Source organism: Cydia strobilella, chromosome 26, assembly GCF_947568885.1.
Source record: "Cydia strobilella chromosome 26, ilCydStro3.1, whole genome shotgun sequence".
Lineage (NCBI taxonomy): Eukaryota > Metazoa > Arthropoda > Insecta > Lepidoptera > Tortricidae > Cydia > Cydia strobilella.
The window spans coordinates 3483824-3498502 of record NC_086066.1 but is presented as its reverse complement, the minus strand read 5'-3'; the positions used below and the strand labels follow the sequence as shown (position 1 = coordinate 3498502).

The window sequence follows — 14679 nt, the reverse complement described above, 5'->3', positions numbered from 1 at the left end:
TAGGTTTTCCTGTAATATATAGGTAAAGATCTATTTTGTGTATTTTTTGAAATATTTTGAACCTGTAGTTTCGGAGATAAAGAGGGGAATGGTCATTTTTTGCCTATTTTCGTGAATAACATCTAAACTGTTTATCTTAAAATTATAAAAAATATACATTTAAGATTCTTACATTGAGCTCTTTCATTTGATATGTAACACGATATATTTTGAGAAACTTTATTTTTTAATTCTCTCATTTACCCCCCAAAAGTGGCCCCCATATTTAAAATTAATTTGTTTACGTTACATGTCCGTCTTTGGGTCAAAGACTTACATATCTGCCAAATTTCAACTTAATTGGTCCAGTAGTTTCGGAGAAAATAGGCTGTGACAGACGGACAGACAGACAGACGCACGAGTGATCCTATAAGGGTTCCGTTTTTTCCTTTTGAGGAACGGAACCCTAATTAAGGTGTTACGATGGCGGACGTGTCAGTGTTCCGTCTTAGCCGAGACTCCTTTGATCCCGTAGTGGCCTGTAAACACCCGTTATAATTTGGAGTCGTCTTTTGCTAAGTTTCCAGAGCTTTCTACTCCAACTAATCTACTCTTTGTATAATATCAAACTGTTCCATTCTTGTAGGTGTGTCAACCAAAATGGTTCTCTGTGAGAGCCACATGTCGCGGTCCTTTACCCCGTCTGAAAGTGCTTTTAGGTTGCTTGGGTTGCTATACTCTGGCACACTCACTTTGGTCAGTAGAAAAAGGCGGCAAGTTTAAAAAATTGGCCCGGGTGTGTTCGAGTATAGTATAGGATGGTAGCATCCGTTGACCGGTTTCCCTTACAAAAAGTATCCGGCAACCGTATTGATGTAGGTAATACGCATAGGTAATAACACTAATAACTTAATAAGTGCTTAAGCAAAAGGTATGGTTGGTAGAAACAATATCTTCACTGCCTCTAATAGCATTTATTTTCAAATAAATATATATCTCATACAAATCATATACAGTCTGGCAAAAAAGAGTAGAAATTAAAAAGTGGCAATACTGTAGTGTCGTCCCTTTCAAATCAATCTAAGAAAAACGGGACGACACTACAGTGTTGCCACTTTTTAATTTCTACTCTTTTTTGCCAGACTGTAATAAGTCTTGAAACAAAAGTTAAACAGGAAGTATCCCAACGTCGCGCTTACGCCTGTCGTCATGACGGCAGAGATCTCACGGTACGCTACGACTACGCTTCGTGTGCGGACTTGTATGAACTTGTACGTGCTCGTTGCGCTAACGTTCTACGCTCACGCCGCGCTAACGAGACGCCTCACGCCGACGCCTCGTGTGCTGAAGGCCTTAGTTTGGTCTAACTCTGATAACTAGTTCGCTGCAGCATCGGGCGATTCGACCCTTTGCAAATAATCGAAGTTTCAAATTTTTTTTTTTAATAAATATGTTATTTACAAGAAATCGGGAAGAGATTAACTGCAGTCAATGAACCTACAGTACCTAATAAGTACGGAACCAGATAGGTTCACACCAATCACACCATCATATTTAGAATTTAGATCATAACACCCTAGCATTATGCACTATAGTCGCGTGTGATATGTTTACGGACTTTAGTCATTTTGCGTCTGAAGAATAAACATGTTGACATTAAGCCAAATTAGGTACCTAGTCGTTATCTCAACTTGAATAACTTGATTCAGATTCTGATATGAGTTTTGTTCGAAAAGTATCTTTATTAGACAGGTATTACAATGGGTATTTTATTATTTACAGCGCTTTAAAAAAAAAATATTAACATAATGTTGCAGTTGTGATTGTAACATCAATGTGAACAGATATTTTTCTTTTAATATGAAGAGATTTATTTCGATATTGTTGTTTTGTTTAATTTTAAAAGTGAACAGTCATGGCATGAGTGTTGTGTTCTCGTGGAAGCAAATTAGTTATAATTTTGATGGAGTTCTATGTAAGTATAGGTATATTTATGGTTCATTGAATTTATAAGTGAATGAGTTGAGTACCTAAACTATAAGTAAAATAACCGTTTGAAGTCAGTCACTAGTTTAGTTTGTGTCTGGTTATGTTTACCAAAACAGCCCACTGTGAGCCCACTAGTAGTTTTTGCCTATATAGGTAGATATCCAATTTGTTGTCATCTAAATGTTTCTGCAACAGAAAAGAGATTATCAGAACCTAAAACTGTATTAAATATATTATTCAAGTCACGAATTAAAGTATTCAAGTAGTTTATTTGCTTTCATGTTGTACATAGTTCTTATGAGATAAAAGTATGAAGGGAATGCAATCCCGCATGAGGAATTCAATCCCGGTATTTAGCGGGATTGTCAGTCTCAGTCCCGCGGGATCCTGGTATTTGCGGGATCCCGCAAGTTACTATATAATTTTACGAATTGGTACTGAAGCATTATGGGCGGTAAACAAAAATGTATGAACGAGTGTGAACTGAAGGCTAAAAACACGATTTCGTCATTCCTCACATTCCTGTACTGTGCATGGCACGCCAAATGTTCCTCACAAGACTTGTGAGGAACATTTGGCATTCTCACATTCTCACTGAGAAAAAAAAGAGGGAAAAAATGAAACTTCTGCTTAATTTCGGTACACGTACATTACAGTCCTAGGTCCAAATTTAGGATTTACGGACCGCATCACCTAGCAAGTGTGACGTAAAAAAACACTACAACCCCAGGTCGAAATTTACGATTTACGGACCGCATCGCCTACGTGAATAGGTAAACACCTTTTACGAGCAAGTGAGAAGAAAAATTCTTTATTTAACTTCTTAAAAAATAATTATTAGACATTACTGGTATAAAATACGCCCCACAGTTTTACTAATTGTTGTATGGCACAACTTGCATTTAGCACTCTGCGAATCTTCCGCCTTCAAAAAACACTCACACACAGCGTAAATTTCCTAGTAGCTACTATTGCTGTACTGCCAGTACTTGGAAACTCTTTATACAGTCTCCAAAATACTTAATAGTATGTACATACAAGCAAAAATATTTGTTCATATAAATAAATGTTTATTTTGAATATTTAATCAAAACAAATATTACTCAATTCACAATTCACAAAAAATAGACAAATTCGGGCGAAATTCTCTTCCGTTCCTTCCCTCTTCCTCCACAGATGCATCTAGGCTCCGTGAAGAACTTTTGCCAGTAGGAGACATGTTACCTGTACTTAGTAACACGTAAGAACCACGTCGCTCCTCAATCCAGCAAATCCCGGGGGATCCCGCTTAATTTACGCGCGGGATTAATCCCGCAAATTGCATGCGGGATCCCGGTATTTCGGGATCCTGGTATCCCGGTATTGCATTCCTTAGTATGAGCCAATGAGTCAAACATGAGCCCCGTTAGGGCATGGCAATTCTTAAAAGTAACAAGCTAACTTAAACTAATGTTTTTAGGGTTCTGTACCCAAAGGGTAAAGAACCCTATTACTTCGCTGTCCGTCTGTCCGTCTGTCTGTCCTTCTGTCACCAGGCTGTATCTCATGAACCGTGGTACGCTACCGCTATAACAACAAATACTAAAAAGTACGGAACCCTTCGTGCGCGAGTCCGACTCGCACTTGGCCGGTTTTTATTTTTATTTATGATTAAAGGTAGACTCATATCGGTAACGCATACGGTTCTCTATCATAAACTATATTACAAAAGGCATAAGGTTCACCGATGTACAGTTAACAGCGTGGGCGATTGTACAAAAAAAGTGACGTACTCAGAAAGTGACGTACTCAAAAAGTGGCGTACTCAGAAAGTGGCATACTCAGAAAACCGGCCTTTAGATTCGTACTTGTACTGAAAGCGTCTCCTTGTATATTTCAGACACAAAGAACTCAGACTACGACCGAACGGTAAACGACAACATCCACTTTGAAGACGAGCTACAAGAGGCAGGGAAGTTCTTCATCCAGTACAATAATGTGCCGATCGGGTTCGAAGTTTATGGTGACACTGTCTTCGTCACCGTGCCGAGGCGACGACATGGTACCTGTGTTTAAGTCTTCAAACTTCAAATATCTTTATTGCCAATATATTACATTTACATGGAATATAGACCCTGTAAGGGCACAGCAATTGAATCTTTATTTATATGCTGAGGTTTTTTTTTAAGGAAAATTATAGCTTACCTAAGAAGCTTAGCCTAGCTGGTTTTTTGAAAAACTTAGTATTTTTTTTTTCATTATTTATTATTTTATTTATTAAAACCATAAACACAACAATATTAATTCTAAACTTACAATAAAAAAACCGGCCAAGTGCGAGTCGGACCCGCGCACCGAGGGTTACGTACTTTTTAGTATTTGTTGTTAAAATAGCGGAAATACATCATCTGTGAAAATTTCAACTGTCTAGCTATCGCGGTTCATGAGATACAGCCTGGTGACAGACAGACAGACAGACGGACAGACGGACAGCGGAGTCTTAGTAATAGGGTCCCATTTTTACCCTTTGGGTACGGAACCCTAAAAAGTAACCTAAAATTAAAACTACCTACAAAACTAAAACCTAAAACCTAAAGAAGAAATAAAACATAACATGGGTGACCTAGCCTAATATGTATATTTTATAATTAGAGGGTAACTGTTAGGTTAATTAGTTACGCTTTAAGCTAGCATAAGGTCGAATCGACCCTAATACGAGAAGAGGCTGCTTTTCAGCGAACTGTTTGTGGTGCTTTTATTCTTAGTTTGATTGATTGATTGATCATTTATTTGTCAATAGTGGGTTTACAAAGAGAGCTTAAGGCGGTTCCCTGAGCCAGAAGGCGAAAAATCTCCTTATATGATCCTGTTTTTCTAAGAGGCGTTGATATTCGTAGACGTGGAAAAAATATATGTAGTTCTTGACTATATTATCTTTAATATCATAGCTTCCGATACACGAATTATGACACTTCGCTCGATACAATTAATTCCCAAAGTAACCTCTAACTCGAACTTTTAATCCAACTTTACTTGGTTATTTATTATGTGATACTATAAACATAAATAGAAGAAAAAACAATCTTAACTTACATAGTAATTTCATAGCTTTCGAATTTAGATATTGTAGGGTAACGTTTTTAAAACAAATAAAAATCGACAAAATTCGATCAAAATTGACACTTGGCGCGCATGATCTTTCCCGTTCTTTCTTGCGAAATGTGACAGAGACAGCGGCAAACCGATGGAACGGCCTTAAAACTATTTACAATATGTAAGTAGTGTAAGTACATAGGATCTCCACATTGTGCCTACAAACTGGTATACAAATTAATTAAACAAGCCTAATTGCATGCATAATATATTAACTTATCTATTAAGGAACTCGCCCACACTGTAGAAACATTTCTCACACAGCCAAGCTTTCATCATTTTCTTAAATGTTGTATTTTTATTCCTTTAAATTCATCCGGTAACTTATTATAAATTGTAGTTTTATCGGATTTATTTTATGTATTGTTGTCTGCATTGTAAAATCAAAAAAAAAAAAAATACAAAAAATTTATTTCGTTACCAGGCATAGATGAAATATAGGATAAAACAATTGGTTTCACTTACAAATATGACAATTTGGTTAGCAGTAGCCCTCAGCCCTCACACTAGGTCAAGCCTGTGTCGTGAGGACTAGGAAATTCAGTAGATTTATCAATAAGATGATGCGAAAAAATACAGATAAAACACGAGTTGCAAATATAAATCTAAATTAAACTACTTTTAAAAATTAATAAACAATACAATCTATATCTTATTATTTTAAACTTATGATATGTATAAACTGTGCGAGCGTATGCCTGTGTGTGTGTGTGTGTGTGTGTGTGTGTGTGTGTGTGTGTGTGTGTGTGTGTGTGTGTGTGTGTGTGTGTGTGTGTGTGTGTGTGTGTGTGTGTGCGTGTGCGTGTGCGTGTGTGTGTGTGTGAAAGAGAGATGTGGTGTTTACTGCAAAGGTTTCAATACATCTTCAGTTGCCTGGTACGAGAGAGAGGTTAACCATCTACGAACAGTGGCCTGAAATTCTTTGACTGTCATATCTTGCACATTGAAGAGTTTTGATATGTGGTTATAAGTAAACGGATGAAGGAATTGTGGGAAGCGTCTTGCATATGGCGTTCTCGTCTTATTTTGAGGGACGCGGAAGATTCTTTTACTACGGAACGATGCGAATCCGGGAGAATTCAGCTGAAACAGTCGTACCTACTTTAATAGTTTATATTTGAAAAGACAATGCTAATTAGGGTTCAATTTATTTTAGGTATCCCCTCCACCCTAAACTACTTAAAGCTGTCAGATTCATGTCCAATACTGCGTCCCTACCCTGACGTAGCCAGCAGGACTTTAGTGTCCGTATACCGGCCCAGGGTCGACGAGTGTGGACGGCTTTGGATGGTGGATACCGGTCTACTGGAGGTTCCTGGTAAGATCAACTGTTTTCAAAGATCATCATCTCACTCATTTTTTGCATCGTCAATATCTAGTGCATGTTTCAGGAGAGAGGAAGCAGATTCAGCCTCCCGCAATAGTCGTCTATGATCTCAACAGCAAAAGGCAGATCTTGAGATATCAGCTCAAACCTACGGATCTGGTCGACGAGAGAACGCCAGGAGGTAAGATATATCAAAGATATCTATCTTTGGATATATAAAAAAATAAATTTGATTTGAACAAATAACATTAAAACAATTGAACCATCCGTGCCTTATGTTTTTACAATTTTTAATACTGTAGGACGGTGAGGTGAGGGCGAAGATAAAAGTCGGCGTTACGTTAAGCGCGTGTATTTTTAAACTAGAGACTTTACAATATTAGCACTCGCTTGCCGAGCAAGGCCTAGCAGAGGTAGGCGCAAGCTTGACCAGTGAGTTTTCTACGGCAGACACTACAACACTTCAGCAATGGTGAAGGTGTTTAGCGTGCTGCAGTACCGAGAACCTACTCTTATTTCTCCTCAAACAATCAATCGGCCGTGGGCCTAGGGTCATGTTTCTACGTTGCACAGTCGTTAGCGAGATCTATCTCGATCACTGCGCCATCTATTGGTGGGCGCCGTAACTAGTATCCATAGTGGAGTGGTATCAGTGCGGCGGCTGCGCTGCCCCGCGCGTTATGTGCTTTACGGTACTAGTAGCGCCATCTGTTGACGTGTGGTGGTAGGGGCGTTACAATACTCTTTATTTACATACAAGATATATACAGTGGTATATATAGGTATGTATTACAATTATATTTTTCTTACTTTGCCTAAATCCAGGTCTAACCTTCATAACGGTGGACGTCACTTCCTGTTCAGACACATACGCTTACATCACGGACCTGGCCACCAACGGTCTCATCGTCTTCTCGCTCAAAGAAAGAGACAGCTGGAGGATACAGGACGACAGTTTCCGGCTGGATGAGGGGGCTTTGAACTTCACTGTTGCAGGTAACTGTTCACCCTGGTGTATTTTCATTTGTCCTTTCACGTTCATCATCATATCAGCCCTTTATCGCCCACTGCTGAGCATAGGCCTCTCTTCCAGTACGCCACTTGTCCCGGTCCTGAGCTAATCTCATCCAGAAGTGACCCGCAACCTTCCGGATTTCTACACCTTACAGCCGCCATACATGAGGCGGGGACAAATGGGAATCATTCATATATAAGTAAATGGATCTATTCCTATTTATGCTTGAAGGGGACAAATGAGAACATACCTTCGTTCCCACGTCCGATGTGAGCACTTCACTTCCAGTTAATTTTACTATTACAGTTCTCTGTTAGGTACCTAATGTACGACTTTAAGAGTACCTATCCAAAGAGTAGGCCGACTCCACCTAATTACATGTCATTATTTTCTTTCTGCATAACAAATTTTAGATACCATTCACCATTACAGGACACGTGTGATCAACTGGCGAGATGGCTTATTCAGCATTGCGCTATCTAACCGGGATACTACCAACCGCAGAACAGCTTTCTTCCACCCACTGGTGTCCACTCAGGAGTTCTCCATCAACACGGCTGTGCTGAAGTCTTCGAGACAAGGGAACATTAATGGCCAAGTGAGGGTAAGGTAACAGTTGAATTTTTGAATAAGCACTGATATGATAAGCATAAGCACGCATGATTCGGAGTTGGTGATTTAACTTACACTATTTGGATGCATAGCTCCAAGGGTGAAGAGGTATATAAAATTAAATTAGATTAAAACTTATTGTATAGGTTGGTGTTCTTGTAATGCAATTTATGGTGGCCTTGTTACTGCTACAGCGTTGTCATTGCAGCAGCGCGAAATGAGCTATGACACTGTCAATTCTCTAGATTGCGTTACTGTTGCGATTAGAAGGTCAATCCTTAATTATTCTGAGATCCTTCACATATTTTTACAATGACATTGATATCACCCAACCCAAGTCACAACGTTGACATCAGAAACAGTAGCTCACCAACCGAATGCAACCTTTAGTGTTAATACTTATGAAACTTTGGTTTTGACCCTTACTCAAGAAAATTACGGGCCAATACTTCATACGGTTCACATAAAGATTTATACCACATCAGTCATCACATCTCTTTTAATTAATTAGAACATTTTTCCATTCATTTCGTCCAGCTCCTGGGCACCAGAGGTCCACTAACCCAAAGCGGCAGCCACGACTACCACAACGGCGTGCTGTTCTTCGCCAACGTGGCCCAAGACGGTATCCTCTGCTGGAACACCAGGAAACCAATGACGCCAGAGAATGTGGTGCTAGTAGCCCAGGACCGGGAGAAACTTGTTTATATCTCAGGTAATTCAACAGGTGGCAGCAACTAGTCTGTCCAAGACGGTATCCTCTGCCGGAACACCAGGAAACCACTGACGCCAGAGAATGAGGTGCTAGTAGCCCACCGGGAGAAACTTGTTTATATCTCAGGTAATTCAACAGGTGGCCGCTAACTAGTCTGTCCAAGTCGGAGTCCTCTGATGGACACCAGGAGACCTCTGACGCCAGAGAATGTGGTGCTGGTAGCCCAGGACCGGGAGAAACTTGTTTATATCTCAGGTAATTCAACAGGTGGCAGCTAACTAGTCTGTCCAAGTCGGAGTCCTCTGATGGACACCAGGATACCTCTGACGCCAGAGAATGTGGTGCTGGTAGCCCAGGACCATAAGAAACTTGTGTATATTTCAGGTAAACTACTAATCATTGTTACGCATAAGGGATGACTCACGTTAGACCGGGCCGTGTCCGGGCCGGAGCTTCCGACGCTTCGTTTGTTCGTGATCACCTGTCATGTCATAGAAAGTAAGCGCCGGAAGCTCCGGCCCGGAACGGCCCGGTCTAACGTGAGTCATCCTTTATTTGTTCACTTAAACGGGAATTAACCGCGTTTTAATAAACTTAAAGTTTACTACCTCCGATGTTGCGAAGAAGACATCTTCGTGGTGCCGAAGAAAGGGTAGAGATCTCAACAAAAAATATGGTAAGAAAAAACAAGGCAAGGTAAGAGAAACAAACTTTAGCAGATGCTAATGCTACGATTAGCAACTTTGTTTAAGTTGTTTTGAGGTTATAAGATGTTAAGATGTTAATTTCCCTTAATTCACGTTGTTACAGATTTAAAGGTGAAAGGCGACGAGGTGTGGGTCCTAGTGAATCAGATCCCCCGTTTTGTCTACGCCACCCTAGACCCCAGAGAAAACAATTTCTACATTCTGAAGTAAGTCAAGTTTTTAACTGGCTTATTGAAATAGTAGATTGTGCCACAACTGTCACAAGGGAGCAAAATGACATATTTACGGCGAGGGCGTACATTTGAATCCTAAACGAAGCGAAGGATTCTATAATAGAATAGCGAGGGGTTCTAAAATAGAAACCTAAGCGTAGTGAGGGATTCAAGTGTGTTACACCCAAGATGGAAATAATTTTGCTACCATGTGATACATATTGCTTTTCACATCACCTATGAGGTAATTATAATGTTTAAAACGATTATTTAAGCTAATAAAAATAATGTGAAAAAAATGCAAAAATAGTGTCCCAGAACAGAAAAGTGTTACTTTGATCCCTCCTAGCAGGGAAGAAAAAGCTCTTTCGAATTGGTGATGTGAAAAAAGTTGTGAGTCAGTTGGTCACTAAAAGTTTTGTTTGGCTATAGGTTGTGTCACAAGGGAGCAGTGACATATTTACGGAGTATATTTCCCAGGTAGCAAAATGACGTCAAATGACGTCAGCGACGTCATAATGACGTAATAATGCCGTCATTATGACGTCGCTGACGTCATTTTACGTCATTTTACTACCTGGGTTATATTCCAAATGAATGAAAATAATTATTTTTTCAGAGGGAGAGTACAAGATCTGATCAAGAACACGAAGTGCGCGTAATTTTAAGTAACAAATAAAACATAATTTTAATAGATAACATTTTTATTATTTAAAGAATCTCTAATCGAAATTCACGTGACCAATACAGTAATATACCGGCCGCTCTCAAGTTTCGTTTAACTTAGTTTGATATTTTTAATGATGATAACGTTTCAAGTTATATAATATGTAGATTACGATATTTACGATACAAGAGCGAAAAACAAGAAATTCGCAAGTGTATCCTGCAACGTTTTACAGTACATATGGCCCATTAAATTTTCGACGTAGTTACGTAATGTGCTTATATAGCACAGGGTGTCGTAAAGGAGCACCAGATGTACTGTTAAGACATTGTCAACTGTCCGAGGTAAATATATAGGTCCGGGGTACAATATTCCCCAATCTACCTAGTTTACGTTTTAGGTACCTAACTTGCAGAGTACTCGTATAAAAGTTCTTACTTAAAATTAACGAGTCTTATTGTCAAGATCTGGTTCTTAATAAGTTAATTACAGCTTAACAACATACCTACAATCAGTTTAACAAACACCAAATTATAGGAAAAAAACTTAGCTACTGCCCCTCTTATCCATACTAATATTATAAATGAGAAAGTCTGCCTGTCTGTCTGTCTGTCTGTGTTGTACCTCTTAACGCTGAAATTTGGCGTAGAGATAGTTTGAGTCCCGGGAAAGGACATAGGATAGTTTTTATGTCGGAAATCATCCCTAAAGAGAGTGAAAAGGGGGGTGAAATTGAGAGATTTCATGAATTGCCTGATAATTAATGTCATGCAATTAAGCTTATGCTCAAATTGAATGATTTTAATTCTGAATAGCAGTCATGTTTACTTAGTGTGGGGAAGCCACAGCTCTAAACTCGGCGTAGGTGATGAAACCATCGTCGTCCTTGTCTGCCTGTCCCAGTGCCCCCTCCACAATCTGCGTCAGATCGTCGTCTGAATACACCATCTGGCTCTCGACTTTCGCGCCGTCAGCTCCTGGGGTAACGAAATATGTTATAAGCTGTGCTGTATCCCAAGTATTGATGTGCAGTCGGTGCAAAAAGGTTAGAGTCAAAGCGGGAACAGTGGCTCAGCTCGAACGGTGGCTCAGTCGCCCAAATATCGCTCTTTACTGTAGCACCCTTGCGTGTTATAATAACCATAACATAACCATTGCTCGTCTATTTGAATTAGTTCAATTACTCAATGTTTCTACTGTATTAGCAGAGAACCAATTAGGTTGAACCGACTCAGAAAAGTGGTAGGTATAGATTAATATAAATAGATAGATTTGCTTCTATTTTAACTACAGTAAGTACTGCTAAACTACTATACTGTAGTTTTACGAACCTAGTTCCTATAAGTTTAAAATGTACCATACTTTTTGAAAAAAAAATACGACTAACTATAAGTAAAATTGTATTGTTCTTACCTTAATATCTGTAGAGAAAAACAAATAATTTAAATGTTAATAAAACCAAGAAAATGGGAACATTACACGTTTATATTTCAAGTGGTATTTTTATAAAACATAATTAATGATTACCTCCTAGGAGTCCTAAGTATATGGCTGAAAAACAAGGTTGTGAATGTTGTGATTATTCAAAAAAACCCGCCTAGCCAAGGTGACAATCGCTATCGCTTCGACAACGAAACGCTTTGTGTCTCTTTATCACTCTTCCATATTAGTGCGACAGTGACTGTTGCGTTTCGATCGCTATGGAGCGTAAGCGATTGGCATGTTGGCTACGGGGCCATTACCATTACGCAAAAAACCGCAAAAAAATCACGTTTGTTGTATGGGAGCCCCACTTAAATATTTATTTTATTCTGTTTTTAGTATCTGTTGTTATAGCGGCGGCAAAAGAAATAGGTACATCATCTGTGAAAATTTTACCTGTCTAGCTATCACGGACGGACAGACAGACAGCGGAGTCTTAGTAATAGGGTCCCGTTTTTACCCTTTGGGTACGCAACCCTAAAAAAAGAAAAACCGGACAAGTGCTAGTCGGACTCGCCCAACGAGGGTTCCGTACTTTTTTGTATTTGTTGTTATAGCGGCAGCAGAAATACATCATCTGTGAAAATTTCAACTGTCTAGCTATCACGGTTCATGAGATACAGCCTGGTGCCTGGTGACAGACAGACAGACAGACAGACGGACAGCGGAGTCTTAGTAATAGGGTCCCGTTTTTACCCTTTGGGTACGGAACCCTAAAAATCGACTTCAAAAAAGGATTATTAGAATGTAAATTCTATACAATACATAAGTTAACATCGGACGAAAAAAAACATTATACATACATATGAAATCACGTGAACTACCGTGTTTTCAGTGAAAAAGCTACGACTTTTTCTACCGAACCACTACTTTCCGTCCGCCTTCGGAGCGTCCTGTGCCTTCTTAGCCTTAGCCTTGTAGCTGCTAACCCGGTACTCGAGATAGTCGACATATCCATCCTTGTTTACGTCCGTATGCTTCAACACGTGTTCCAGCAGATCTTCCAGCTGCTTGTCCGTGTAAGTCGCGTGGTTTTTGTCCACTTGACCTGGAATCATATTAAACTTTTGACCAACATTTCATGTTACTGCCACCGCAGTTATTTAAAATCCTGAATGTAAATGCTCAGAGAAATCTGTCAATTCTGTATTCTATCTAACAGATTGGTGGTCCCAGACAATTAGATCTGAATTGATTCTTCCCCAGTAGCATTTATACGTCATTATGACGTCAGCGACGTCATTATGACATAATAATGCCGTCATTATGACGTCAGCGACGTCATAAGGACATAATAATGCCGTCATTATGACGTCCCTGACGTCATTTTGCTACCTGGGTTAATGTGCGTGTGTCCGTTACAATCCGTCCTATATTTTGCCGGACACTCCGCGATTAAGTTCAATTTCATATACTTATAAGAAACATCACAAATAAATACAAAGCAGCACTTACCCTAGCTTCAAGTAGGGATTTCGTACTAATACAGTACGTAGCAATATTCACAGTTTCGGACGCTTATACAACGTTCGTCAAAATAACGTTTTATGTACTCGTACCATATTTTCTACGTGGTACACATACATGTCAATATCATTAGTACCTACAAGCAAAGATAGATATAACTCCGTAATAGATGGATACAGTCTAAGGAAAAAACGTGCCTCGAAAATCAAGAAAATTTGATTCTCGTTCAGAGGGCGCTACTAGTTTTCCTACAGTCGTATAGATGGCGTTGACGGTTTCGTTTGTTATTTAACAATTTTAACGCATATCAGTGAAAGAACATGGGTCAAAATCATAAAAATAATTAATGCAAATAAAAAAAATCATTTATCTATATTTAAATACATTCTATCGTATTTTTATAAATCTTCATTTTTAGTTTCAAAGTGTGTCGACAGATGGCAGTGAATTTACTGGGATTACAAAATTTACTATGACAGTACCGCTCTAGTATAAGTTACTCTATGCTACAAGCCAGCAAACATACTATACAGCAATATGATCCTTACTTGAAAGCAGATAAGCTTTCTTGGCGCTATGGCTATGGGCACGGACTCACGACGAATTTTTATATTTTTGGTTATTATATTATTTTATATTATTGTTCTTAAATCGTTATCATTTTAAGTTCAGTGCCTTAAAACAATTGTTTAAAAACAAACCTCGTAACACTGTAGTAAATCTCATTATAAGATACAACTATGGGCTTGTGCACAAATCACGCGAGGTTTTTTCGGCTACTTTTGCTCGGTGCTATTTGGTGAGGTTCTTGGCTATTTAATACATAATTTTTATTTTAACATAAATAGTATTCTATATGTATAGTAAACCTTTTTTTATATTCCTACTTTTGTTCACTGTAGAACAATACACGTGAGGTCTCTTATTCGTGACCCCCCTATCAATCCTCCGGTGATTTGTGCACAAGCCCTATAGCACAAGGTACACTACACAATAACAACACATAGAACATCTACTACCCACATTATGGCTGACTATGATGGTCCATCGTGTAGAGGCGCCAGTGGTAGAAGCACTGGTAGCTAAAGTCCGTCGGAGCTCACTGCACAAAAGCCACAGAAGGAGAGTGTAAAACGGTAAAACGCCACCAAAAACTTGATGTTTAACACTTTCAAGCTTAGCGGCTGCTACCTAAGTGGGTGCAGAGTAAGCTTGGACGGACTCAAGGCGTTTTAAGGGTTTCCGGCAAGCTCGGTTCTCCATACAAACGTGCTAGATTGCTCTGAAACTTTGTACTTACAATAGGATAAGGTACTGTAACTGTAATTTATTTATGTAGCTTCATACCATACCATAGTAAAAAAATACAGCGAAT

General features: G+C 39.1%; 1 protein-coding gene across 1 annotated transcript; it reads left to right on the top strand.

Moving 5' to 3' along the window:
• Positions 1 to 1811: 1811 nt before the first annotated feature.
• On the top strand, positions 1812 to 10356 carry LOC134753108 (L-dopachrome tautomerase yellow-f-like). Its single transcript, XM_063688874.1, has 9 exons — positions 1812 to 1954; positions 3848 to 4009; positions 6257 to 6418; positions 6492 to 6608; positions 7253 to 7439; positions 7875 to 8046; positions 8592 to 8769; positions 9580 to 9682; positions 10308 to 10356. Exons 1-9 carry the CDS (start codon positions 1840 to 1842, stop codon positions 10348 to 10350), a joined length of 1239 nt encoding a protein of 412 aa, XP_063544944.1. The 5' UTR covers positions 1812 to 1839; the 3' UTR covers positions 10351 to 10356.
• The last annotated feature ends 4323 nt before the right edge of the window (positions 10357 to 14679 follow it).

Coding starts and splice junctions, on each gene's coding strand:
- LOC134753108 (XM_063688874.1), top strand. CDS start 1,840: ATGAAGAGATTTATTTCGATATTGTTGTTTTGTTTAATTTTAAAAGTG. Junction 6,419..6,491: donor CGGTCTACTGGAGGTTCCTG/GTAAGATCAACT, acceptor TGCATGTTTCAG/GAGAGAGGAAGCAGATTCAG. Junction 7,440..7,874: donor GCAGGTAACTGTTCACCCTG/GTGTATTTTCAT, acceptor TCACCATTACAG/GACACGTGTGATCAACTGGC.